We start from the raw sequence: 14,097 nt of genomic DNA, 5'->3' as shown, positions 1-14,097 counted from the left end.
GGAGGTTGGTCAATGAAAACCTCTGGGCAGTCCTGCCCCAGCTCTACATTTTGGCATTTGAATAGAGCAGAGTTCAAATGTGCATTTGCTTCATTACAGATATTAATCAGCTGGGAAACATTCCAGGAACATGAGCACTGAGTGAGCCCTCAGTGACGCACAGGGTGCAATGTGGGATTTTGGACACTGATTTTCTCCCCATTTGACTTAATGCCCTTTGGTATCACATGTTTTGCAGATGTGAAGAAATGCCAGACAACCTCAGAGTAGGTATGTCAAACTGTATTTATGATGTTCTAGCTTGGTCGGTGCGTACTGCTGACCATATGAACAGCATTGGCTGCACTCTGTGCCTGTAACTGATGGTGGCCTGACATCTCATCTAAGTAGGAGAAAGTGAGGACTGCAGATGCTGGAGATCAGAGCTGAAAATGTGTTGCTGGAAAAGCGCAGCAGGTCAGGCAGCATCCAAGGAGCAGGAGAATCGACGTTTCAGGCATGAGCCCTTCTTCAGGAATAGGAGAATCAATGGTTCGGGTATGAGCCCTTCTTCAGAAAACTGGACCTTCAGGATCTCATCTAAGTATCATCTAAGTATCTGGCCTTTTCTCTTACCCAGAAAATCTTTGCAGAGGACTTTGACTCAAGTAGAGGTGATTACTAACTGGATTAGCCTCTCCAAGAGTTCTTCTTCAAAGCGGTCACACTCATCCACTTGCAGAATCAATAGACTCTCGGGGTTTGTGCCTGTACAACATGAATTGAAGTCTGTTAACATGTAGTTGATTTGTACCTTAAGCTGGTTCTCAGGTATACTCCTGATCTTGCAGGAGTGGAGAGAAAACAGAGTTAACAACTCGGGTCCAGTGAGCCTTCTTCAGGATGTGTCCAGATCTTGTCTGGACAATTTTATATCATCCTCAGAAAGCCCATGTGTAATTAATCGGCAAATCCACTGCTTGCCAATAACAAGAAATCTTTTAAATGATCTTGAGAGGAGATCTCTTACGACAAAATGGCACAACCAACCACTGCAAGCATGTATGCTTCTCCAGGTTATAGATTCACTTTTTAGCGATTGAAATGTTGTTTTACCGAATGTGGTGTCCTATGCAGTTGAACTGACACTATCATTTGATTGCTGATGTTAGTTTTAAACCTGTAACAAGTGTTTTAATAGCTGTGCCTCAGCTTTCATGGCAAGAACTAGGCTGACACTTCATTTACTTTTATTTTTGTAAAGGAGATAGAAGACTTCTAGCTTGGTAAGTCTTCACATTTGGCAGGACAGGTGTCTGCTTCCTAGCTATTGAAGTTGTGGATCTGCACACAAGTAAAAACTTATTGTGGTTGGTCTTCCAAATGTTTTAAGACCCAGAGTTAGTCTAATCTTCAACAAAAATTCTTTTATAAGCAAATACTGGAGCTTACTACTACATAGCCACCGTGATGTGAGGTGACAAGGCATAACGTAAATATGAGATATGGGTCATGTAGTACTGAAGAATTCAATGAACTTTTATTGCACTTCCTGGTATTTTACATCTGTATATTACAATCACAGGCACTTGGGTGTCTGGAATCAAGCTAAACAGTTCAGATGGAGATACACCATGGGAAGTGCGCGGTCATGCTGAAAGAGGACAGAGCTCAATTAGATGAAGAGCTTTATATTACAAGGTCAAACGTGTGATATGGTGACAATATCATGAGCACATCCCTTCAAGGCATATTGCATTTAAGGGCATGCAGTGTCAGTTCTTAAAACTCAAAATACTGCAACTTGAAATAAAAACAAAATGCTGAAGAAACTCTACCAAATTTGCTGAGTTTCTCTATTACTGTCAATTCTTCACATACATTCTAAACTTAATGTATTTTTATGTTTGCAAATAATTCCATTTGCCAGTTTTTAATTGGATATAATGGTGTACCCACGTTTCAGAAGATGCAGTAGAGAGTGGTGAACTCCCACATCACAGGCTAATTGTTGGTTCTGTGCACATTATTTCTTTCATATTTAAAACCTGCAGGCTGAATCATTAACAGACTCAGTCTGTTTATGGGAAGCTGCATTGATGGAGCAAGATAACATAAGTCTTCGTTTTGTAAAGTGGAACCTATTAATCTTAACTTCAAAATTCAAAAATGAATCAGAAGTGGCGCATTTATTAAGAGGTACAGCATTTTCATAAGTCTATGCCTTATCGTTGAACATCAGGAAGAATGAAGGAGGTAGTAAAGTGTCAGCTGTTGTTGCTAAGCCGCAGGCATGTGTGGGCACGCAGCAGCCCAAAAGGTACACCATTGGCCTGATACCATGTTGATGAGTTGAGTAACCAAGCAAATTAAATTTTAAGATAGCACACACTGAAAAAACTAGCTGAGTTCAACAATGACCTTTTAAAGGGAACATTGTTCGCATCTCCTTGTACTGTAATCCTCTGGATATAAAGGCTAACATTTGATCAGCCTTTTTAATTTTTTTTTCATTCTCTGACATTTTAATGATCCATGCACATGGATCCAAAGTCTCTTTGGACTGCTGGTATTATTAGCCTTTCACCAAAAAGTGTATTTTACAACCAAAGTGTGGCCTAACATTTGCCAGCAATGAAATCTATTTGTCTTTTCTTTCAATTAACCATTTAGTAATTCTTTATAATTTTATGGTTTAATTTACACTGCTTAAAAATGTCTGGGGAAACAGTGTAGGCTAGAGAAAGAGAAAAATCAGCTGCACTTCTAAAACTTAGTAAAATATGAGATGATGCATTTTGAAGAGGACTAACAGTAAGGGAGTACATATTGAATGGTCAGAGCCTCAGAAGCATAGACTATCAGTGCGACCTTAGAACATAGAACATAGAAGAATACAGCGCAGTACAGGCCCTTCGGCCCTCGATGTTGCGCCGATCAAAGCCCACCTAACCTACACTAACCCACTATCCTCCATATACCTATCCAATGCCCGCTTAAATACCCATAAAGAGGGAGAGTCCACTACTGCTACTGGCAGGGCATTCCATGAACTTACGACTCGCTGAGTGAAGAACCTACCCCTAACATCAGTCCTATATCTACCCCCCCTAATTTAAAGCTATGCCCCCTTGGTGTACATGTGCATAGATAAAGGCAGCATGAGGAGTAGATAAGGTGGTTATTAAGGAACATGGATACTTTATACATAAAAGCATTGATTACAAGAGCAAGAAGATTATGATGGAGCTGTGTACAACAATAGTTAGGCCACAGTTGGAGTACTACATGCAATTCTGGTTGCCATACTATAGGAGGAGTGTGATTGCACTCATGGGGATGCAGAGGAGATGCAAAGGACATTGCCAAGCCTGAAGCAATTCAGCTACAATGGGTATCAAGGTTCAGATTGGAATTGTTTTCTTCAGAGCAGAGAAGGTTGAGGGGTGAATATGATTGTGGAAAACAAAATTCTGAAGAGCTTAGATACCAGCAAATAAAGGAAGTACTGCACAAACTCCAGCAAGCTCTACAGTAACTTTTGATAATGGCAGATGTGAATACAAGTTGGCATGGTGGCTCAGTGGTTAGCACTACTGCATCATAGCGCCAGGGATTCAGGTTCGATTCCAACCTTGGGCAACTGTCTGTGTGGAGTTTGCTCATTCTCCTCATGTCTCCGTGGGTTTCCTCTGGGTGCTCCGGTTTCTTCCCACAGTCTAAAAACGTGCAGTTTAGGTGTATTGGTCATACTACGTTGCCACTAGTGTTCAGAGATGTGTAGGTTAGGTGTATTAGTCAGGGATAAGTGTAGAGTAATAGGAAGAGGAACAGATCTGGACGTGTTACTCTTCGGAGGGTCAGTGTGGATTTGTTGGGCCAAAGGGCCTGTTTCCATACTGTAGGGATTTTCTAAGTTTATAAGCTTAAGGGACAGCTTTCAATGATTGCAAGAATTAAAACAGCTTTCATGGTAATAAGATTAAACAGCATATTGAGAAGAAATGGAAAAAGATATAATACTTCCAAGTAAATTCAAGGTCAGAGATGGACTGTACAGAACGCAAGATTGGACTTTGTGGAGGCGTGACTTCTTAAGATATAGCATGGACTCAAAATCAAACACTAAGTGCATAAGTGACACCCAATTACAGAGCTGCAGAAAAGGAAAAATTTCACAGCAAAGATCTTAGTAAGGTACAGAAATCTCCTACAAAGAAAATGAAAGCATTTAAGGGTAAATTGATGTTCTCAATAATCCAGAATCCACAGAAGTTATTTATGACTCTGGACATTGTACTGAATTTAAACTTGATACTCGAGCCAAAATCACTATCTGATCAGACTTGTTACCATGGCTGAAGAAGCAGAAGTTACAGCTCCAGAGGTGAGACTATATACTGGTGGAATAAATGTTCAGAGCACAAGAATGCTACAAATTATACTGCAACACATAGGAGTGAGCTAATTGAAAATATGTACACAGTTTGCAAACAACACTCCTCACTTTTGAACCAACATGCTTGGACCTTCACTTCCTCAGAGATCAGAAGGAGTCCCACAAGCTCCAAGAGAACAGCTGGTCCAGCAACTAACTGTTTTTAACCAACTAATCAAGGGACCATTCTTGGGCTTCCTAAACCAAAAAGAAGAATCTGCTCAGATTACATACAAAGGTATAAAAAATGTCAAAGGGCCAAGAAGAAACAGGAACTGGAAAACTAAGAGAGACTTAACCAAACTCAACAAAACCAGAAGAGTGACGAAAACTGCACTACCATTTGGCAGTATTGTGTTGAAGGATGTCCAGACCAATAATCCAGGAAGTTAGCTTTGAACACATACTTTGATCACTAACAGCATTTTGAGATCAAGAAAGGCTTACTAGTGTATGACAAGAGATTGTTTTTTCCAACTTGTCCTTGGGGAGACATTCTGGGAGGGACACAGCAGAATTAGGCATGATTAGGTGTACAGCCAGGGCTCCATCAATGGAGTAGCAGCTAGAAATCACAAAAAGACAACAGAGATCTTGTCACTTATTGTGAAATCTGCAGATATTGGATTGTCATGTTTGGTAAACACTTGTCATCACTGAAGGCAGATCTGAAGCCAAATCTCTGCAAAGTTTGCAAGAAGAAGCAAATACTGAAAGCAAAAATTAGCACTGAAACCCACTTGAGCTCTTTCAGGAATCTTTAATGTTGGTCACAAGCAGAATACTTTGGTAAGCAACTTGATTTAGCAGTATTGTCGATGCCGGTGAGAAAGATAGTCTTGGGTGAACAAGCAACACAACAGTGTGACTGTAATTACTTCACCAATTATACAAACACACATCTAGCTTGATTAACATATATATGTCTCGAAAGGAGTTAAATCCATGTCCACAGATATAGGACAGAGTCAAAAAAAATTATCTGGTTTAAGCTTCTAGGATACGGAGAAAAAGAAACAGATCTCTTATAATCACAAATATATTGACTGTTACAAATTCTCTAGCTACGGCAAGGAAGAAATAGCTTGTTTCATCAAAGTAGCTATCTTTCAATGAGGGACATTCATGATACTATAGGCAATTGCGGGCGGCACAGTGGTTAGCACTGCTGCCTCATAGCGCCAGACACCCGGGTTCAATTCCAACCTTGGGCAACCGTCTGTGTGGAGTTTGCACGTTCTCCCCGTGTCTGCGTGGGTTTCCTCCGGGTGCTCCAGTTTCCTCCCACAGTCCAAAGATGTGCAGGTCAGGTGAATTGACCATGCTAAATTTCCCGTAGTGTTAGGTAAGGGATAAAATGTAGGGGTATGGGTGGGTTGCGCTTTGGCTTGTTGGGCTGAAGGGCCTGCTTTCACACTGTAATGTAATCTAATCTAATCCCAAAGTTAGAAAGTAGTAAATCCTCTGTGAAAGAACTTCAGGAAGTTAATGGAAATTAACTAACATCAACACTGAAAAACTCCTGAGCGGATGTCCAAGACATAAAAGATCTTTCTCCAAAGAAATTACCCACAGATTAACCATGTTCATCAATTCTCAAACAAGTCCCCCAAGTTCCAATAAAGCTACATTCTGAGAAAAATGTGGAACAACCATACTACCTGCATTTGTGAAGTCACAGATTATATGTGATTGCATATGTGTGATTAGGCTAACAATGGGAAGAAAACAGAGATGTTGTGTAAGCTAATGGAGCTGAAGGGGTTAATGTTCATGTCACACTGGCTCCACCCTTTTTAATAATGTCACATACAATCAGAGTTGAGACCAGGAGTTCTGCTCTAGCTTTACGAGGGACCAAATATATTTGCACTAGCTCCCTAAAGTTCCAGTAGCTATGTTCCTGACCAAATGTACAAAGTTAAAAATCACACAACACCAGGTTATAGTCAAACAGGTTTATTTGGAAGTACTAGCTTTTGCAGTGCTGTTCTGTCAAACCACCTGAAGGAGTAGTGCTCCAAAAGCTAGTGCTTCCAAATAAACCTGTTTGACTATAACCTGGTGTTGTGAGATTTTTAACTTTGTACACCCCAGTCCAATACTGGCACCTCCAAATGTAGTTATACTTAGTGCTATCTTGCAACAGACCTTCTTGTGATCCAAGAGCTCTTTTCTAATTCCATCTAAGATCTATTCTATAGATAATAGACTAACTAATAAAAAGGCCTACTCAGAAGCAAACTACCTTAGACAAACCTCACTAGTACCACAACATTGGTAAAAGTGGCAAATACCATAAAATGCCAGCGGTGACCATCTGGTACAATTACCACAGAAACCACCCCGCTCCTTCCCCAAGAACCTCTGGGCACAACTGTGCTCACAGAATAAAGACCAGGCAGATGAGTCAATATCGTTGGGTATGCTGAAGTGGCCATGCAACAACTGCAAACTTCCCTCAGAGACATGAAATGGTGTGATTTCAGTACTTTCAGGCTCAGCATTGCATTATAAATCCTTCTAAAACCAATTTTACATAAATCACATAAATTTTACATATTTATTGTTGAATCTAACATAATTACATTCAAAACTAAATACACTCTAAACAGGATAAAACGCAGTCAGAGTAATCGCATACTGTTACTGCCGATGTAATTGGACAGAGCGAGAGAACAAGACATAGCGTGGTACCTGATATTTGAAGGGAGCGATTTGCATCAGTTGCTGTAGAAGTGGTTCTCCTATCTTCTTGCTGGGGACATCAGCAACAAAATGCAGACAGAGTACCTCATCACCCTCGAACACTGCATGTTTTACCATCGACTTGATGGCAACCGTAAATTTCTCTTGGAGACCGTAGTTTTTGTCCACCTTGGTAAACATCATCAGAGCATGAAACTGCACCGCCTGCTTCCCCGCTGTGTCCTCAGGCTCGGGGTTAGCAAAGGGGGTACTTCCTTGAGACTCCGCCGCTTTCTTCCCACTGAGATTAGCTGTCAACTGAGCGTCGCCCTGTGAACTCTTTCCTGCCTGATTTTCCTTCATTCTCCGGGTGGTGCTGGAAAAATTTTCATGGTTGGATCCTAAGTAGTAAAAGGCAAACACTGCCAACGCAGCGACCAACAGCAGCCCAAAGTGGTAGGAACGGAAGGAGGCCTTACTCTGGACAATCTTCCTGCACAATCCCATTGTTTCCTGACCGTGCAGGTCCCAGCTGTTGCGCCTCCGGGACAACCTGAAATCTATCTGCAGCCCGTCCACCAGCGAAGCGCCATGGTGAAGCCGATAGGTGGAAGGGGCAGGCTCCTTCCAGCAGCAGCCAATCCCAGGAGCTCACAGCCGTGATGTAGCGGCAATGAGAACTACAGCCGCCAATGAGGAGCAACGAGAGCTTTCAGGAAATGACCAGGAGAGTTTCCATGGCCGGAGAGAAACGACCAGGGGAGTTTCCACGGCCAGAGAGACATGACCAGGGGAGCTTCCACGGCCAGAGAGACATGACCAGGGGAGTTTCCATTGCCAGAGGGAAATGACCAGGGGAGCTTCCATGGCCAGAGGGAAATGACCAGGGGACAATAGACAATAGACACAGGAGTAGGCCATTCAGCCCTTCGAGCCTGCACCGCTATTCAATATGATCATGGCTTATCATTCCTAATCAGTAACCTCTTCCTGCCTTATCTCCAGAACCCTTGATTCTACTATCTTTAAGAGCTCTATCCAACTCTTTCTTAAATGAATCCAGAGACTGGGCCTCCACTGCCCTTTGGGGCAGAGCATTCCACACAGCCACCACTCTCTGGGTGAAGAAGTTTCTCCTCATCTCTGTTCTAAGTGGTCTACCCCATATTTTTAAGCTGGGTCCTCTGGTTCGGCACTCACCCATCAGCAGAAACATGTTTCCTGCTGCCAGAGTGTCCAATCCTTTCATAATCTTATATGTCTCAACCAGATCCCCTCTCAGTCTTCTAAACTCAAGGGTATACAAGCCCAGTCGCTTCAGTCTTTCAGTGTAAGGTAATCCCACCATTCCAGGAATTGACCTAGTGAACCTACGCTGCACTCCCTCAATAGCCAGAATGTCTTTCCTCAAATTTGGAGATCAGAACTGCACACAGTACTCCAGGTGTGGTCTCACCAGGGCCCTGTACAGCTGCAGAAGCACCTCTTTGCTTCTATACTCAATCCCTATTGTTATGAAGGCCAGCATGCTATTAGCCTTCTTCACTACCTGCTATACCAGCATGCTTGCCTTCATTGACTGGTGTACAAGAACACAGAGATCTCTCTGAACTGCCCCTTTACCTCAACTGATTCCATTTAGGTAGTAATCTGCCTTCCTGTTCTTGCCACCAAAGTGGATAACCATACATTTATCCACATTAAACTGCATCTGCCATACATCTGCCCACTCACCTAACTTGTCCAGGTCACCCTGTAATCTCCTAACATCCTCATCACATTTCACCCTGCCACCCAGCTTTGTATCATCAGCAAATTTGCTAATGTTATTGCTGATACCATCTTCTATATCATTAACATAGATCGTAAAAAGCTGTGGTCCCAGCACAGATCTCTGCAACCCCCACTGGTCACTGCCTGCCATTCCGAAATGGAGCAGTTTATCACTACCCTTTGTTTCCTATCAGCCAACCAATTTTCAATCCAATCTAGTACTTTGCCCCCAATTCCATGCGCCCTACAGACAGAGAGACATGACTAGGGGAGCTTCCATTGCCAGAGAGAAATTACCAGGGGAGCTTCCACAAGCAGAGGGAAATGACCAGGAGAGTTTCTAATCGCCAGAGGGAAAGGACCAGGGGAGCTTCCACAGCCAGATGGAAATGACCAGGGGTGTTTCCGTGGCCAGAGGGAAATGACCAGGGGAGCTTCTGTGGCCAGAGGGAAATGACCAGGGGAGCTTCCATGGTCAGGGAAAAAATGACCATGGGAGCTGAAAGCATTAGGAGATTGACCCTCTCAATTTTAAAAATCTTTCTTGGAGTGTGGGCATCGCTGGCTGGGCTAGTTCTTATTGCCACATACAGGCAAGACCAGTTAAGAATGGCAGTTTGCTTCTTTTCACTGACAAATGACAGTGGTCTCATGGTCTCCATTAGACTTTTTTTAAATATTGAATTCAAATTGTAGCATTCAAACCTGGATCCCCAAATCATTACCTGGATCTTTGGATTAGTAGTCCAATAATAATTACCATTATCTCCCGATACTCCTAACTACTGTTCAAAGTCAATCATATACTGCATATGATTGCGCCTGGAAGGTTTGAGGTCAACATAATGTATTATGATACATTAGACATTCTAGTGGAGGGAAGCCCAGTTACATAAATTTGTTAAATTTCTGCATGAAGTAAAATTATTTTACAGATGTTCCTTCAGTTTTGCATTTGGCTCGTCATTGTGACAGAAAGAACTTTATTTACTCAGATGAAGCGAGCATAGTGAATAGTACTTCTCTAGTGATAGTTATCATCTTCAGATGTGCAGGCATTCCTGATGAAGGGTTTATGCCCCAAAACATAGACTGTCCTGCTCCTCGGATGCTGCCTGAAATGCTGTGCTTTTTCCAGTACGTTTTTCGACTGACTCTTCAGCATCTGCAGTCCTCATTTTCTCCAAGTTAGGTGGATCAGCTATGCTGAATTGCCCATGGATGTGTCAGTGAATGTATAGATTAAGTAAATTAGCCATGGGAAATGTGGGGCCACAGGAATAGGGTAGGGAGTAAGTCTGGGTGGGATGCTCTTCAGTGAGCCAGTATGGATATTTTAGGCTAAATGGCCTGTTTCCACAGTGTAGGGATTCCATGGATTTTTTTTAAATCTCCCATTTTTGCCCCTTGGTTTAGTATTTTTGGAATACTGTGGTAACTTCTGCCATGAAGACTGGTATTCCACTCCTCTGCCATTTTCTGGTTCCCTATAGTTATTTCCCCAGTCTCTTTTTATATATTTAAATTGTTGTTGTCCATCTTGATGTTAGTTGCAAGTTTACCCTCTGCTTTTTCTCACCATTGGCAGAATTAAGGATCTACACTGTTGGGAGTACTGGAGCTCACCCACATCATTGTCAATGAAGATTAAACAGCATAATCTTAACCTTCATCACACTATTTGCCTTTGCATTTTTAGTGACAGATCTGTGGACTGTTTTAATATGAAGAAATTAGCTTTACAGAAAATGGCAATTGCAGACATGATCACATGTACATCTGTAACCTGATAGATTTATTTTTATTTTGATGAAAATTTTCATTATGAAAGCTCCCAATATAAACATCAAAGAAGTATTTTAACACTGATTGCATCTTTTGTTTACAGTGATTAAAAATGAACTCTGCTTACTGAAATGCTGCCAAGAATAGTACTGGACATCGATGGAGCCCAGTCACCGTCTCCAAATGACTGACCACCCACTCTCTCTCTCTCTCCCCCCATCCTTTCCCTGGAGTTCTACACAGGGGTTTACACTAACACCACTGCCCACTCCCTTCCCCAGATAATCTCTCTAACACTTGTCCTGTACAGGTCAAAGGTGGAACGTGTCAAAAAGTTGCAGTAAAAAGTGTGTGTGTGTGTGTTATTTTGAGTTTCACCCCCATGTGTGTGCACACGCATGTGCACTATTTTGAGACTCATGCCCCCCCAAAGGCAGCAGCAGTCTGACTGTTGGTGTCGATTCTGGCTGTCTTGGAAGAGGGAGGGGTGTTTAGGGTATACCCCTGTGTAGAACTCCAGGGAAAAAGAGTGGAGAGAGAGAGCGCGAGCAAGAGAGATCAGTAATTTGGAGATGGTGCCTGGGCTCCCATCAATGTCCCGAACTGTTCTTGACACCATTTCAGTAATGAGAGTTAGTTTTTAAACAAAAGGCACAATCAGTATTGAAATTGATGCACTGATAGACCACTGACAGAAAACTTAGCAGAAGTCCCAAAAACTACCTAAATTGAGCAAGGCACAACTGCAGTTTGGAACAATATAGCATTAAACGTTATTCATTTAGAAGCGTCGACACAGTCCTTCAGATATCCATGCTTTAAGATTGGAAAGCTTAGATATGAATAACATGGCAAAAGTATAAAAATAACTACAACAGATGTATAATCATTCTTCCCCTTCCGCACACATCTAACTAAATCCTTAATGTAACCTACTCAATTATTTTTTGAATGTTTTTCTTGAAACAAACTTTGTTAGAAACCAAGAAGCAGACTACTAATTTGGCTAACAAATGCTACTGATAGATAAAGTGCACACAGCACATTGTGAAGGTGGTAAGTCCTGCAGGTAACTAAGTGGTCTAACACAAAAGCAAACAAAAAATAAGCCTAGGGTTTTGAGGAGAAGCAGAGGCTCTCCACCATTCAGTAAAACTTCAATGCAGGCATTAAAGGCATTAAATTGTGCAAACTGGCATCAAGCATGGGTCTGTCATCGCACAGACTCTCTCCTCCATCTTCCTTAACACTCTTGACAACTCCAACCCCTTATTAAGCTGCAGTATGTAGATGACACTATAGAGGTTAAGCTCCAAACTAGCATCAATTCACTTAGGCGTATGAGAGAATGGGCCTTAGAGCTAACCATAAGGAACACAATGGACTTTGACCAACCTGCACTGACCGCACAGTATTGCCTCCAAATTATCAAGATTCACAGCAAGCCACTGGGTTATGTGGATCAATTCACATAACTTGAGAACTTCTGCTCAGCAAAGGCAGACACCAATAATGAAATTTAACTTTGTCTCTATAGTACAGCCTTTGACTATTGGGAAATAGATTGTTTGATAACAAACACCTTAACCCTGCCACCAAGATCATGGTCTACAGGGTAACAGAGTTACTAGCCCTCCTGTGTGCATTAAAGATATGGACAATGTACAGCAGACATCTCAAATCCCTCGAGCAATATTGCCTGTGATGTCTCTGCAAAACATACAAATCAATAGGCAGGATAGGTGCTGTAACATCAGTGTCCGGTCTCTCTCCGGCCAACATACCTAGTACTGTAGCAATAGTTAAATATCGGACAGTTATGTTGGGGGAACACATATCCAAATGCACAAGATTTTCAAAAAAGGTCTCTATTCAGAGCTTCATCACAACAAATAATTACCAGGAAGGCAGAGAAGATGCTTCAACAATATCCTCAACTCCTCCCCAAAAGAATGCAATGTACTCACCCACTTGTGACAAGACCACCCAATTTAAAGAAGAACCATTAGAATGGAGCCAACCATTTCAAGCACCTCTAATAAGCCCATATAGAGAACAAGTGGAAACAGCAGAAATAGTGTGCGTAGTACACACTTCCCCACTTCACCAAATACCATCTGCCTGTGGCAGGGCTTGGGGTTCCAGCATTAGTCACCTCATCCCAATATCTAGAGTGAAAGAAGGTCATCGTTGATCTCAAGGGTCTATCCCAAAAAGACCGTAGGTATCAAAGTTCAATATTGTGGTGATGAAAGAATTTAAACTCTTTGGACATTAGAATTTTAACACAAGATGCATTTTTTTTCAGAAAGCACCATCTAGTGATCAGAACCTGTAACTAAATTAATAGGAGGCAGTCCCATTTCAAAATTTGTAAAATGTGACAAAGGATGACAAATAACATTTTGAAGAAAGGAAGACAGGCACAACTAAGATTATTAACACAAATTTCCTTAGTCTAACAATAGATGGTGTTTTGCAGTAATAAAGTCCTTAATGACATTTAAGGATATCATCAGGATTATTTATTTACAACAACCAAATTTTTTTTTAAAAACAAAATACTACCCTGGATAATTTTCATTGATATTTTGGAGATAAATTTCATCAACTCCATTCAGCATTCCTGTTCCTTCTGAGCACAGCAAAATAATTCCAAGGTCCTGGGCTTTTAAAGTCTTCTCTCATTTAAGTACAACTTTCTATGTTTTACAACTATCAGAGTATTAATTCCACTTGGAGCAAATGTATTACCATACCATGTAGAGGGCACGTGAATTACTAAATCTGTGATATCTCGTTGAAAAATCAATACAATCAGCTACAAACGATGTTTATACCTAGAGCACTGGAATACTAGGATGTACAAGTATTGTAGTTATACCTGGTTAGACCCCACTTGGAGTAGTCTGAGCAGTTCTGAGCACCACATCTTAGGAAGGATATATTAGCTTTGGAGGGACTAAAATGTGGGTTTATAAAAATGATACCTGGACTTCAGGATTATGAGGAGAGATTATACAAATTGGGCCAGTTTTCTCTAGAATTTAGAAGATTAAGGAGTGATCGGATCAAAGTCTTGAAAATATTAATAGGAAAAGACAGGATTGATAAACTATTTCTACAGACTGGGAATTCTTGAACAAGGGGTATAGACTGAGAATTAGGGGGGCAGATCATTCAGGAGATGTTAGGAAGCACTTCTATACACAAAAGGTTAGTAGATGTTCTGAACACTCTTCCACAAACCACAGATGCTGGATCAATTGCCAAATTTAAATCAGAGATACTAAGTTTTTTTTAAGCAGAATATTAAGGGATATGGGGCAAAGGCAAGTATATAGTTAGGCTACAAATCAGCCATGAATAGTGGAACAGGTTTAAGGGGCTGAATGGCCTACTCCTGTTCCGAACTTCCTGACTGACTATAAACA

The 14,097-nt window shown here is 41.4% G+C and overlaps 1 protein-coding gene across 1 annotated transcript in view; it reads right to left on the bottom strand.

Annotated features, from left to right (window-relative positions):
* Positions 1–7,718, bottom strand: part of xxylt1 (xyloside xylosyltransferase 1) — a 180,092-nt gene extending 172,374 nt beyond the window's left edge. The window contains exon 1 of the mRNA XM_072572529.1: positions 7,115–7,718. Coding sequence (XP_072428630.1) covers positions 7,115–7,612 — 498 coding nt within the window. The 5' untranslated portion in view covers positions 7,613–7,718. The remainder of the gene's footprint in view (positions 1–7,114) is intronic.
* Positions 7,719–14,097: the final 6,379 nt, after the last annotated feature.

This window comes from Chiloscyllium punctatum, chromosome 6 (genome assembly GCF_047496795.1).
Source record: "Chiloscyllium punctatum isolate Juve2018m chromosome 6, sChiPun1.3, whole genome shotgun sequence".
Lineage (NCBI taxonomy): Eukaryota > Metazoa > Chordata > Chondrichthyes > Orectolobiformes > Hemiscylliidae > Chiloscyllium > Chiloscyllium punctatum.
Note: the sequence above shows the minus strand (reverse complement) of the source record. Positions and strands in the feature narration are given on the sequence as shown.